Source organism: Pleuronectes platessa, chromosome 9 (genome assembly GCF_947347685.1).
Source record: "Pleuronectes platessa chromosome 9, fPlePla1.1, whole genome shotgun sequence".
NCBI classification, from domain to species: domain Eukaryota; kingdom Metazoa; phylum Chordata; class Actinopteri; order Pleuronectiformes; family Pleuronectidae; genus Pleuronectes; species Pleuronectes platessa.
Window position 1 is genome coordinate 4,555,636 of NC_070634.1, and position 15,059 is coordinate 4,570,694.

The 15,059-nt window shown below is 42.3% G+C and overlaps 1 protein-coding gene across 3 annotated transcripts in view; it reads right to left on the reverse strand.

The window, feature by feature from the left end:
• LOC128448522 (pre-B-cell leukemia transcription factor 1) overlaps window positions 1-10,332 on the reverse strand; it is a 56,772-nt gene extending 46,440 nt beyond the window's left edge. For all 3 annotated transcript variants that reach the window (XM_053431212.1, XM_053431210.1, XM_053431209.1), the window contains exons 1-2: window positions 9,651-10,332; window positions 8,689-8,762 (exon numbers count right to left, since the gene is read on the reverse strand). In XM_053431212.1, the coding sequence (XP_053287187.1) occupies window positions 8,689-8,762; window positions 9,651-9,838 (262 nt within the window). In that variant the 5' untranslated portion in view covers window positions 9,839-10,332. The remainder of the gene's footprint in view (window positions 1-8,688; window positions 8,763-9,650) is intronic.
• Window positions 10,333-15,059: the final 4,727 nt, after the last annotated feature.

Genomic DNA, 15,059 nt, shown 5'->3' on the forward strand with positions numbered 1-15,059 from the left:
TAACAAAGAGCTGTCAACATCTAACAGGTCCACGGTGGAACAAATCACTTAAAAAATAAATAAAAAGATGCGTCAGGAAGGCAGAGAAACTCCAAGTTTTGTGCCTGTGATCCCACCTGCTGTGACCTCTGCTGAGACTGCAGACGATCACACCGCACGCTTTACGTTCCCCCACCATGTCGCTGGTGTCGGCTCTGGGAAGGTGCCCAAAACCAGAATGCATTTCTGCTATGGAACATTTGTTTCCTTTCACTGGGGCACAGGGCCCCAACATGCCCCCTCTACATTTTTCTGTCCTGCCACATTGCATGACAGTTTATTTTGGGAAGCGCAGGTTGGCACCTGAGACGCGAAGCTGACAAAGCACTCGGTGTCACTTCAATGAGGCCAGTTGGTTCCATGACAATGCCTGTGGCCATGCAATCCTACAAGATGGACAACCCTGCACTGAATATCTTGGCAAAGAAGGAAAGCATGCATCAGCTAATTGCACAATCTCATCTTCACAGGGGAATCAAGCAAACACACGCAAACTCTGAGTCTGAAGAAGGATTCCACCTCAGATTACTGGACGATAATAAAATCGGAGCCGCTGCAATGGACTGTTTGCCAGTTCAGGGTGTTTCCCTGGCTTCCACCCAGCGCATGCTCGGAATAGATCCAGCAAATACAGCTCCCTAAATAGGACGAGTGGTCCAGACAATATCTTGATTAATGAAAATCTTGAATGTATGTAAAAATAAACTGCAAATCACAATGCGCTGATTTTCTGATTTTCTCACTAAAACTAAAAGGGGGTCAAGTTTCCTTCACCGTAAATCTTACAAGAGAGAACAGTCTTTATTAAGGACTGTTCAAATCTATGGCGTCAAACCCAAGATATTTCCTCATATAACCTCTGTCATGATAATCCATTTATCATTCTGTGATAGCAAAGAGAACAGCAGGTGAAGTGATGGCACAACATGAGCAGCAGTGGGTCAGACAGGGAGTGCAGTCTTATACCAACCCCCATGCTGGAGTATAAGGAGCGGTCTGTTGTTTTTAAATAGGCTATGAAATTTGAATTCAAACTCCTTAAATTTCACATAATAACAACCTTTTCTTATGAATGAATAGCAATGCTTTTTATCCAGGAGTCAGCAAATATGTAAGGAGATAGTATCTAGTTTGACTATGATGTTCATCACAGAATAACAATAACAGATTAAAGGCATAATGTTTCCTTCCTGAAATAAAGAAAAGTTACTATTAAATAAGTGTTTCCTCATGACGATGATTTACAGGAACAACACCACTAATTTGAAAGAATTACCACAGTATTTTAGGGGAAAAACAAACTTAAATACTAAAAGTTACGATGTTGGAGCAACACATACAACAAATGGGCCTCATTAGTTTATCATATATCATATGAAGAAGTTAGCACAGTTAGCATCTCCATTCACTTAAATTAATTATTTGTGTATCACCACAAAAATCTCAAATAAAGAACATGTGTTTCTACTGTGGGAAATCAAAGAGGGCGATTAAACACTAACACACATCAAAGTCCAGGCAATGACAGCAGCGACAATAACGAAATTCTATAAACTACTCGTAATTACTGTGGATGGGACTTTCAGTGATGTTGTCCTTCTTTCTATCTCGAATGATGTGAATTACGATTCACATTTAGGATTTAGACACTGTTTCATTTTATGTCTATTTTTCAATAGCTCTGAGTGGGTTTTTATTGGAGCTGATGGAGGCGCAGAAAGAGCAGTGGTGGAAGTGTGGCCCAGCTTCAGCGTAGCCGATCAGGAGCTATGTAAGTTGCTTAATGTTGCTCTGTGAAGAAGTGTGAAAGCCAGTCCTACCACTAACTGAAATCAAAGGAAAATGTACGATACATGGCTCTGGTCTGGACTGGAACAGAACACTGTGTGTAATTTTAGAAAAAGTCGTACATTTTGTCAGAAGACGCTCATAACTTAGCAGAGTCTCCGGTTTCCCGGAGTCCAGTTTCCCAGTAGGGGGGAAATCTAAAGTACTACTTTCCAGAAAATGAAGTGTTGTATAAATACACTACCTGGCACACACACACACACACACACACACACACACACACACACACACACAAAGCGAACTGAGCAGGGAATGCATATCCTGTTTCTCATAATGCAGTGGCGACATAGTGCAGATAAGATTACTGACTGGAAGGACTGCTTCAAAAACACAGACGGACAAAAACCTGTGCTCATACATACCCATACACACACACACACACACACACACACACACACACACACACACACACACACACACACACTTGTACAGTAAAGTGACAGAGCAACTGCTTTGCTGTGTTAAATATCAGATGCAAATGAAAAGAGAAAATCTATCATGACTCTAATGCGGCCTGATAGGAGGGGGCGCACTCTCCTCTGAGGAGCCGAGCGGTGTGAGGAGGGTGATGTATGGAGGAGCTGGATGAGAGGTGAAAAGCGTAGCGAGACGGACGAAGGGAAGGGGGGGTGGGGTGGGGGTACTGCCGGGAGGGAAGGGAGGGAGTAGTGGGGGGGACACGCAGTCCTGCCAGACTCCTGAGAGCCCAGGGCAAAAGTGGAATAAATGTTGATTAGTGTTGATTTTGTCCAACGAGCACCCGGCAACTGACAGTGGGACTAAGCTGCAGCGAAAGGGAACCATTAATCTTGGTCTGGTTTAAGTAGTGTATATTAATTTGTGTCATTTCCACTACGTGGAGAGAGGCCTCTCTCTCCCTCTCTCTTTCCTCTCCTCCCTCCCTCCAGTGTTTGAAAGCTGTGGCAGCTGAGCTTCTCTCATAGTGAACATACAGTGGAAGCCTGGAGGTGGCGTCTGCAAGTAGCAGCAGGGGAGAGTGGAGGAAATGAGATTCCAAACACTACATTATGGAAAATGAACTCCTGGGGGGGTTGGTATGGCAACCACATTCAAATGTGCCGTTGCATGTTCAATTTAACGTGCATAACAAATTTGCAGACTTGATTAAATTCGTAACATATTAAGGTGGCTGGTGTAAAAAAAAGGGCCGACCAAACCTGCAGGGACTGAGATTGCAAAGAGAGCCTTGAACGAGGTAAACGGCAGTGCAGGGATATTTAAGCAGCCGTTTCTCAGCGTTGAGCACAGGAGGCGACCGTCAGGTAAAAGAACGAGGCCCACGCTCCTCTATGAGTCTGCTCGGGTCCTGCCTTCATTCTGTGATCTACACACTGGCAGGGCTGCTCCAAGCTAAATGTCATTTTTCTACAAGTGGCCTTCACAAGAGACGGAAAAAAATATTCATCACTTCAGAATTTGGGGGGAAATATCTATCGTTAATATCACAAAAAAACAGTATAGTGTGCACTGCTGCTTTCTTTTAACAAGGACGAGTGGAAAGGAGAAACTTGTCCTGGGAAAAAAATGAAAATAGATGACTTTCCTTCTACATGTGATGTCAGTGTTAATTACCAGATCGCAGCACAGTAAGATTTTTATAATTAAGCTCCTTAATATGATTAACATGTATCAATTAGGCGACTGACAATTTGCATAATGTATAATGTAACCACATTGTTCTATACTGTAATGGTATTAACACACCATTTACAATGCTGTCACTCACTGATGACTCTGTGATTATGATTCTGCATCCAATAAAAAAAATAATAATACAAAAACTGAGTGTGTGACTGGTGCTGGTTAATCAAAACCAGTTTTCCCTGGATCAGACTTCGGTTCTTCCCCTCTCTGTGGATGATTAAGCAGAGAGACGGGGGGAAACAGCTGGGGCGGCGAGCTTGGCATTTGTCTCTCCCTTGAATGCTGCTGTATCAGCATCGAGGAGGAAGGACGAGAGGGAGACAAAAGCTGCGCATATCACCGTCGCCTGTGTGTCCGCCGAGAGACGCGCACGAGAGCGGAGGCACAGCCCTGTGACGCGGTGCTCGCTATCAGAGCACATATCTGCTCCACCATGTCATACTGAGAGGGAGCCACACACTGTCACTTGGTTTACACTTAATAGTGACTCCCAACTCATCTGAAGAAATCTGAAGACAGGATGTTTTTGTTCTATTATCCCCAGATTATTTCTTCGTTTTTAGTTTATCCATTGAAAGAAAATGAATCAGCAGCTGCTTTCAGTTCATCCTTCGATGACATACGGGATCTAAATTTCAAACATTAACACTATGTGAGGATATGATGCTATTTCCGCTCTCATGTGACACTAAACTGAACTTTTTAGACTTTTGGTTAAATTATTGATCTGACGACATCAGCAGTTTCTTGACACTGTAGAGACCAAACAATTAACCAGTTAATGTTGATAAATCAGTTGGTTAATTTCCCAATGAATGAATTAATCTCATAGTCTATAATAAATTCATGCCAAGGTGATGTTGTTTTCAGTTGTGCAGATATTGATCAATTATTTAGTTTGTTGACACAAAAATGAATTAATTAACTATTTTTGAAATTGACTAATTGTTTAATTCATTTAACACGGAAATATTAAACGGTCAAATGCAAAGTATAATTCTTGGTCTTGAATTGTAGAAAATGTATTAAGTTGATTTGACAAAATAAGTATTGGAAGATTAATCAATAGAGACATGTTGTTACAATAGTAGCAGCTCTGCCAACAGTACAATAAAAACTCTAAGATATCCATCTTACAATGATGTATAAGAATAAAAATCCTGCCTGGAAGAGGAGAATCTGAATTTTTGTTTAACAACTAAATAAATTATCACTTATCAAAACTGTTGCCAATCCATTTTCTGTCAATCACCTTATCAGTTAAGAATAAATAATAGTTTCAGCACTTCACCAGACTGCCAGATGTTTTAAGGTTGATATAGTACCTGGTCGCGGTGACGGCCGCTCCACAGTGTTTACACAGTGACGTTCAGCTGGGCTCAGCTGAGATCAGTTCTCTGTCATACAAATAGGCAGATGCCAAGCAGCTGAATGGACTGACAAGTCAATGTAGAGTAGGCTTCCATGCACCTTCCATAATCAGACCTCTGGCTCGTTTCATCCTGTCAAACACCCGCCGTAAAACACCATATTTTCACCCTTCAAAAAATAACATTACATCACTCGACCCAGTCATTTTTATAAATGGAAGATCCCCGAGGCTTGAAACCTTACACTGCACAAACACGGGCCACAAGAAAGCCGGCCTTTTGTTTGGGTTGAGGGGAAAAAAATTTAAAAGCAAGTCAGGGCAGCACATTTACTGAGCAGCTCCGTCAAGAAGTGGTTTTGTTTGACACTGCCAGAGATTTATGATGTTGCTGAAGTGTTTACAGAGGTCAAGGCGGCTCATTTTCCAAATCAGTTTATCTAAAGAGGCCTTTTCATCAATCATAAAAAAAGAGCCTGAAAAAAAAAAGTCCACCTTAAAAAATCCGTTACACCACTGGAAAAACAGAGAGCACACATATGAAATAAATTGTTGTGTCATCTCGTTTGATACCTCAATATTTACCCGTCTGTTAACTTCAAGAGTTCAGTTAGTGAAAGGTTAAAGTTTCATGGCCCAGTAGCAGTGGAGTCAAATTGTTTGGTTATATTTTTGGAAAGTCTCTGTGAGAATCTCTCTGGGCTGAGCGCGCCAACGCTGCTGGGACCAACACTAACACAGACAAACCCTGCCATAGTTTTTACCTTTGCTCCACATTACGGACACGTTTGAGTGGTATAATTAATATGTTTTATTAAAGTCATGCTTCGTCTCTCCTCTAGAATGTGCTTCACCACACACACACACACAAACACACACAGACACACTCTGCAAAACCGCATTCCTTTGAAGTAAAAAAGACCCAAATATTCCTGGAATGAAAACGGTTAAAGACGAAGCTGATGTCTGTCAAAAAAAGAAGAAACGAAAAGAAGCATTGGTTTATATAAAGTGTTCCTTCCTCCTCCCTTCCTCCCAAGGCTCTGCTGCACACGCTGCATTGTGCTTGTTTATACTGCACAATCTTTCTGTTGGCCATCCCTCATTTCATCCCAGTAAAAATACACAGAGTGGGTCAGAAGTTCAGGCCCTAGATCAACACTAGCATTGTGTTCTGCAGGTGCTGTCAGCCAGGGATGGAAAATATACACAAGCAAACAGCAGCTCTGTGGACACACACACACATACACACACTGTCTCTGTACTCGGATGGTAATGAGGGGCAAAGTTACAATGGCTCCTCCACTGCAGCTTCGAAGAGTCACCACACCAGTGCTTCTGGACTCTGACGCTCTATGCACACTCTGGAATATTTCCGAAAATTGTCTCCGGGAAATGAAACAACATTCAAATGAAAGCCTTTTTGTGGAATGGAAAGTAAATTACAGGAAATGTTGTGTATGATCTGGGAAAATGTATCATTAGCCTTTTAAACAAAGCATAATTTGTTCTTTCATTTCAAGCCTTCAGTCAAAGTAATCATAGAGAAAGAAAACCTGAAAGTCAGCCGGCTGCTCTCAGTAAGACAGAGGCAACATCAGAGCTACACACTTTTAAATGTAGCTAGAAGTTTTAAAAAGCGTTAGAAGTTTTAAAAAGCCACTAACTTTTACTATAAACTGGCTATGACAACTATAATTTAATTTCTATAAATTACGAACACTTAGAACAAAATTGGACCTGCGTGTAATTTAAATTACAATAAAAAATGAAATTGGTCGCAAACGTATATTCTCAGTCAATTCACGGATATGGTTTACATTTCAAAAGGATACTGTACCACTAGAGGGAGCAACAAGCTGCGACTTCTTCACTATAAATAAAACTTAGAAAATATACGTTTTCAGCTAAAGTGAACTTGACAGGGTTCTGAGCTCACCCACAAAGTAAAATAATATTGTAAGTAAAAATGATTATGATTAAAAATATTAATTACCAAGCTCAATTCAAGTGCTCTTTGTTTGATCTGTGGACCTAACGACGACAAAGAGAACACCAAACATGCATTTTTTAAATTTATTTGTAAACTGTAAAGTGTTGACAGAGAAAAGAGTAAAATAATGTTTGAACCATAATTTCGCTGAACTTTACACACACACACACACACACACACACACACACACACAGTTATATATATATATATATGTGTGTGTGTGTGTGTGTGTGTATAGACAGAGAGGGAGAGATTCAATTTATAAATAATTTTACTCTCAAAATCTCTAAATGTGTGCATAGTAAATTATTATTTTAAATTTGAAGGGATAAGAGATAAAGACCATTTACTCGAGTGTACCTGAATCAGCGAAACTGTTACAGATTGTAGTAAATGTGAAAGGTGTCTCTCTCCAAAAACAAGACAAGCACCTTGTCTCTTGTGTAAAGCTCCGTAAGCTGCACCTTGTATTTATAGGTTGCCAGCTGAAAGAGAAAAGAATGGGTGTGCAGGCAGGAAGAGGTCCAAGTTACTTTGTACTCTCTGCAGAGCCGAACTTTGGATGAACTCCGAGAAGCGCCGGGGAGTAAAACACTATGCATAACTGTGTCACTCCCCCTCCAAAAAAAAAAACGAGCAAAGACAACAGAAAAGAAGAGCGAGCCAGCAGGCTTCAAAAGGCCCCCGGCTCTCTCCTGAGGCACTGGCCGACTCCAGATAAATTGTTGGGCTTGGGGTAGGCAGTGAGGTGAACTTCAATGAAAACCTCAATGAAAACATTCATGAAAGCACAAGGCGAGGGTGGGATAACACAAACGGGAAACAACATAAACAGCGCCAGTCATCGCCGCCACAAAGGTCAAGTATGAGCAAGTGCAACTTTGGAGACAGTGACAACAATATCTCCTTCATCCTCCATCCCCTCCATTTGATTTCATGCACTAATGAGTCTGAAACACGCAGAAAGCGCTGCCTCTCGCTGTAAACTGGCATGCTTTGGCAACGGACTATCTCTGCAGTACAAGTTTTGAGGAGTCCTACAGCACATCAGTGGGAAGACAGGGAAATAAAAGATGAGATGCACGCTATCAGTCGGAAGTGCACTGAATTCTATCTGTGCCAATTTCAAAAATGTCACAGGGATAATGATTTGGAAACATGACTTACGCCTCCTATGTTACGTTATTTCTCTCCTAGCAATTATTCTGCTGACATGCTCGCTCACAACTGCTTTAATAGAGAGACACAACCCAGAATGGAAAGAGACGTATCCACCAGACTTGACAGTTAACTCACAAGGGGAGACATCAACGTGCTTGTGACAATTTTGCTCAAACACTCTCCATTATTCCACAAAAGCATCAAATAAAATAGCTCATTCTTATTTGGACGCGATAATTGTCAAGGACCACTAATTGTCCAGAGCTGCTATTGTGAAAGAGTGAAAACGTTCACACTTTACAGCTACAGGAGGAAACATGTGTCTTGTCAGGGAAATGTATGTGCTGGATTGTGCTGCAGCTGCATATCCAGCATTAGATTCGAATTAGAGTGAATTGGAGTGTGAATAGTGAATGTCCCATTGATGACAGGATAGCCCACACAACCTCGGTGAATTTATTTTTGTCACATGTTCCATTGTTAAAAACCACCGTGCATGCACCGGTGTGGCCATGTAGCCTGGTTAAAGAGACTCGCAGCATTTCTTGTGGATGGCGTGGAGACAAAAGCAGTGTTCGGTGTTCAGGAGAGTGCAGTGTTCGTGGGAACGTACCTGTTTTCTCTTTGATTTCACACAAGACATTGAAAAGAGCTGGTTTCATTCTGTGACAGTTTAGAGCGTGTTTCCTGAAACAGAGAGGGGGCTTCATGAGCAGACCACAAAAGCATGGGTCCTATCCAAACATGTTCAACCTCTCAATCACTGGACAACAAAGCTGCGTGTGTGCATATCTACAGCTTTACAAGGACCAATAGCAAAACTATTGTATTAGTCCTGCAGCTTCATTGTTAGAGCCTTAGATCACTTATGAATGAAAATAACTGATAAAAGATTTACTCTTAGATGTATCTGCTGTATTCTTAGCTGATTGTATAATTTCATCATAATATAAATACAATTCTGATAACCTATCTTCATAGGAAAAAACACATTATAATATAATGTAGAATATTTGCCACTTACTTGGTCACTGGAATTTAATTTGGATTACACTAAATTGATTACATCCTAAATTATGTATCATAAGTAAGAAAGTTGTAAATAAGCTGCAGGCTATTAAAAACCTGCCTCAACTATTACTCACTAATTATAAGAGATATCAAAGATAAAAACCTGCGGAAATAAAAGATCCTGCATGGCAGCTGTCTCTGTGTTGAAGGTTGAATGCACCCTGACTTTATTGAGGTGTTAAGTGTTTTTTAAAATACTCCCAGTGAGCGACAAGTTGGCATGAGACAGTAATAAACACCACATGAGCGACTTATTCAAATGTGAAGTTTAGGGATTTTATTCTATCCATCGTTGTCTTGTCGACTTTTCCACGAGGGAATGCGATTCCTTGACATTTATTCACCTATCTCCATTGTGTAGTTTTGTTGATTTAGATAATTTTTTTTAAATGAATTTCTTCAAATTTTCTTCCATCTTTTATTCTATGTTTGATCTAGTTTCCCGCCGCCTCGTCTTGCCAGCCGGGCAGCGGGAGAGGAGCTGGGTCTGGAGCGGATCTTTACCTGGCTTGCGCTTCATCCAGACTCTGATCTGTGATGGTCATGATTTGCTGTAAAATGTCTCCAATGTCCTGTTTCCTGCCGTCGCCGTCCGTCCCTCCGGTGCTGTCCTGCATGTGCTGAGGCAGGCCGGGGTGTCCTGCCATGCCCACCCCGGTGTGAGAGTGCATCAGCCTCGTCTGCTCGTCCATCTCTTCTTCCCCCTCTTATCTAATTATGTGTGGAGCTCTCGCTGCTGAAATCCTGCAATAATTCATACAAAAAAAGAAGGAAAAAAGGAAGGTAGGGGATCAAAAATATCCCAGTGGAGAGTTGTTTTATAATTTGCGCTGCGCACCCGTCGGTTCCTCGCAGATGGATCTGGTGGCGCTCGCCGAGCAGAGAGCGCGGGGATCGGATGAGGGGGAAGCGGAGAAACGCGCCCTCCTGCTCTGTGGCTGAGTCTCTCTCTCTCAGCTGGTCGGAGCTGAATGTGAAATCTGATCTGAGCTGCTGCTGCTGCCTTCGCTGGAGCAGGGTGTGCGTAAAAAGCTGCTGGTTAGTACTACCACCAACTAGGACACGTTCTCTTGTGGCGCTGCGCAGTGATCCGAAACCACCTCTTCCTGCCAATTTAGCAAAAAAGGAAAACAGTGGCCGTGAGAGATAATGAGAAGTGTGTATTTATTTCAACAACTCCATCCCCTTGCTTTTGTCATGTACAGTACAGGCAGCCGCGTAGCAGAGCGCATGAGATGCCAGACTCCGCCTACGCGACATGATTGGGAATATAAGACCGTTTAGCCCCACCTTGAGGTGCCTCTCGTGAAACGTCGATGATTGGGGCTGTGAGAGTGGGAGGCCGGGTACAAGCTGGGAAATGTGGCTGCTGCTGCCTGTACAAGCAGGGAGACGGTACGGAGTGGCAACGCGTTGATGAATAGAGGCTGAACCCCAAATAAATAACTCTAAGTCTGACACCGGAGGTCTGCTTTAGTCTCTGATTCTGACCTCAGCAAGAGACGCATCCCTTCACCAGGACCCAAAGGAAACCCCCCCATCCCCATGTGGTGCCATGATGTAAGGTACACCTGGACAAGCCCTTTCATTTTGTGAAAATGATTGGATGCATAATAAGGATTTATGGACAGAGGGAAAAAACATCCACTGATGAGACAGATAGTGAAAAACACCGTTCTGATATCATTAATATTTCATATTTATGGCATAAAATGAGCCTTACAGTCAAACACGCTTGTTGTAGTGATTGTAGGCGATGGTACATTGACTCTGTTCGTTCATTTTCAGGTATGTTGCGGGGCGCTGCTTGGCTGCCTTTAGCTGGGTCCTCCTAATGTAAGGCGGTGACCCATGTTGCGCAGCCAAGCAGTAAGACCCGAGTGTGTCTGGCCAGGCTGAAAAGTGCCCTTCAGGCCCAGTGCTGCCTCACTGCCGCTGCTCCCCTCCACTACTAAAGCCATGCAGAGGGAAGAGGAGGAGGAGGAGGAGGGCAGAAAAGAACCTCCAGTGTGGAAGTAAAGTATGAACGGTGGCGTGTAAATTGTCGGCCTGGATATTTACATGTGTGACACATATATTAAGAATGGTATTTAAATATTCAAAAAGTGCCAGAGGGTTTTATTGTGAGCAGCTCCAAATCGATCCAGAGTTAAACGAGACGTTCATGAGTGCTACACTACCTGTGCCTTGGTGGCGTACTGCGTTTCCTGAAAAGTTGTCGCCATCTCCAGATCGAGTGGAATCATGTGATATAACCCACTTTAGCAGAGATGGTGTATTTGTTAATATCATCACTCATGAAAAGAATCATGTGGAGGGATTTTTAAGGCCTTTACATGTTCAAAGATAAAATTGTCGCTTAATTTAAGTTTTAAAGGCTTAGACATTCCCCTTTGCATTATTGAAATGCCAGCGAAACCTAGTTTCCTGATAAATAATTCCTGAATACAACATAGGCAACTATTTTGTCATCTTACCAAGCCTGTTTCATAGTAAAACATCACCTGATTGATATTAAACTATTTAAAAATCACCTTGCTGCAGATTTTCCTTACTCGCAATTCAAAATACAACTGGGATGTTCTCATCGGTAGTCCTTTGTACAACTATTAGCATATTTGAGTTTGAAGTGTAGTGGCAGTGACATCTCAGACTGTCTTCCTAAGCCTCAGGTGGAGCTGCAGAGTGATCCTGGAGCTAGGTACTCTCCCCGTAGGAGCTCAGCTGAGGCACCGCCTATGTAAATTGGGAGCAGAATATGTATGATGGATAATGGTAAGTGTGGTAAGTTTCCCTGCCATCTGCTCAGTAGTAGAATAATGAGAATACCTAAGGGGGTCTCTGTTACACCAACATCCATATGACTCCCCAACATCTGCTAAGTTATGTTAGCAGGGCATTTAGAAATCTAAATATATGCTGATACTCTCAGGCTACACGGCAAGGCAAACAAATCGCAGAGCTGGCAGTGAGCTCCATCCATTCATAGCCAGGCTGGTGTACTGTATGGTTGGCCACTCATCAGGGATCAAACGGGAAATGCTAATAGACGTCCTGTAAAATGCTTAATTTGCAGAGGAGAAGTAAACGACACATTATGGACCGCTGGGCTGAATACATGAATTCCTCATGCCAGAGTACCGACCTCACTGCTGGATTCTGGGATACTGTCACAGTTATTAAAAGAAACAACAGAAAACTCTAACAGAAGTGGCAAATATGACGCCCAAGTGTGGGCGACACAACAGCCGCCTCCAAACCTCTGCACTGGTGCTGTGCTGTGGAGGAGTCCTGTCCAAACACAAAATGTACCATATACATTAAAAAAGTTGAATAATTTGAATATTATAAAGGAATGAATAGTGCAATAGGTGAGGTGCAGTGGACATTTTGGATTAACAGGCCGAAATGAGACATTTACGCCCAATTGTCATTTATGCAATTATTTTAGGTCTTGCTCAAATCCAGATTCTGTTTGATATAATTAAATATATTTATGTGAACTATATCATAATTCCGATTGCATCTGTCTTGATTTTCCCAAACTACATGCAAATGGGGTCTACTCCCCCAGAGGCCAGTGGTAATGCGCCCAAAACCATTTGGTGACATCTAAGACCCTGTTTAGCTGTAACAATAATGGTTTAGCTTTTCTGTCGACTGAAGCAAACACGTTGGTGACCCACAGTGATGGACGAGGACTGACGGAAAAGCTACATTCATCTTCACAAGGCCACACTCAGGCGGCCTCCTTTCGCATACAGATTTTTAACAGTAGCACTGATCAAGGATTAGATAAAAACCACAACAGAAAATCATGTTTTCTTTAGAACTGCCTACGATGAAATTAGATTCCGTCCAATAGCCCTAGTAGCTTTCTTCCAATTGCTTTACATGAGAGTGAAATAAACAAAAAACAATAATGACAATAACGCCAGTGTAATTCAATGTCACTGCAGTTGTCATCATCACAAGGAACAGACCCTGTGTGTGTGGCTCCAAAGATAGCTCCTGGACATAAATTGCATTTTGAACCAAACTACCTGTAACTTTTGCTTCCATTATCTTTTTTCAAGGTTCCTAGAGGTTGTTGTTCACTTGCGTTTCCACTGTGGCCTAAAGACCAAGAGGGATTGGACGAATTAGCCTGTTGATGTACGAGCGATGGCTACATAAAGCCATATAGCTCCAGTCCACGAGGTGGTGTTAGTGCCGAGGACTATACAACAAGATTACGCTATATAAATCCATAGACTTCACATAAAGATGGATGACATGTCAGCTTCCCAAAAATGAAACCGAATCCAACCCCTGGTGGCTGGCTACAGTATAGGTCATAAACTTTTGCTCAAAGTGGGTTTCTGTCGTAGTAGTTGTTATCACACTCATGTTTAGTTAATTGATCCGTTTTTTGCTAAGTTTGGTTTTATCTAATTATTTGATGCTATATTCTATATGCTATAGAAACGGGGTGAAATGTGATGATTCACCACTTAGACTGATTGTCTCCACACCACGATCACTACTGCGCAGACTCTGACTCTAAATTACATCAAACGTGGAAGATAGCAGAACCCATCTCTTGGATATTTTTGGCAGAGGGGATTTGTGCTGCTGTTGTTAATGAATTATTGTTCAATAAAGGCTGTCAATTCAAGCACAAGTAACAAAACGTATTTAATCCACCTAAAATGTTGGACACAAAGTAAGTAAACACATCTTACAAGCCATCTCAGGGATCGGTTGGGTGAAAACCGTACTCGAGCACTCGATCACTCAGGCATCTTTAGCACTGCAAGCCTCATCCCAAAGCTTCCTGGAATTTCATGAAGTGCTACCCTCCCATGCAAGGGGCTTTGTAATATGTCGGAATCTACAGAGTTCCTGCAAAGGTTCCTAGTACACTTTGGAGTTGTAACACTTATAAGGTGGATGTATGATCCCCCTTTTCAACATTTGGCGAGGATGTGTCTCAAACCACTTTCTCAAGAAGTTATGGTTAGTGTTGCTTCCATCTTCATTTGGTGTTTTTGTTATCGGATAGCTGTTCCACCTGTCTCAGTGGAGTGGAGTGGCTCACTGCATTTAGGGTGCTAAACACACATTCACACCTAAAGGGTAGTGTAGTGAAACCAGTTTATCTAACCTGCATGGTTTTCTCTATGTAATTCTCTGTTTATTTGAACAAACTAAAAAGGCTTCGCTGACTCCAGCACAAGGTCTGGAGATGTGATAGGCTTGTGCAAAGTAATGTTATACTTGAGATTTCAGTAGTGCATCAATTGAAGCATGAATTAAAACCCCCTAGTGTTCTCACGGCTTTGGGACATTCTGTTAAAAGGCTGATTTAGACATTCAACAGGCCTGAGAAACCTTCACATATCTTTGCGGGAAAAAGAGGGCGACTGGAGGACGACAGGACGAGCAGCCAGAGGAGGGCTGGTTTCCATGGCACCTGCGAGAGAGAGAGAGAGAGAGAGAGAGAGAGAGAGAGAGAGAGAGAGAGAGAGAGACCTTTCTACTTCAGGCCCCGGGTCAGACCATGTGATGGGGTTGTACAGATAAATCCTCCCTTTCATCCTGCGCGGCATTTGGCCTGTGTGGAGGCAGTAGTAATGGAAAGGATTCACATACATAAACCTCTCTTTGATTCTAATACGCTTGGACTGAGAAAATGATGCATGGGAGCTCCATGTCCGCTCCGTTTTCAAACGTACAGCACAGCATGCACGTATGGCAGTGAATCCTGAAAAGTGGGCTATTTCTCTCCTTCAAAGAAGCATTTAGTCTTATTAGAAAGCACGGGGGTTACTCCTCAGTTGACGTATTACCTTGATTGTTTTTAAATCCAACATTCCTTTGCCTCTGTGTGACACTGCCAATGAGTCACCATGGCTGCATGTTAATTATGCT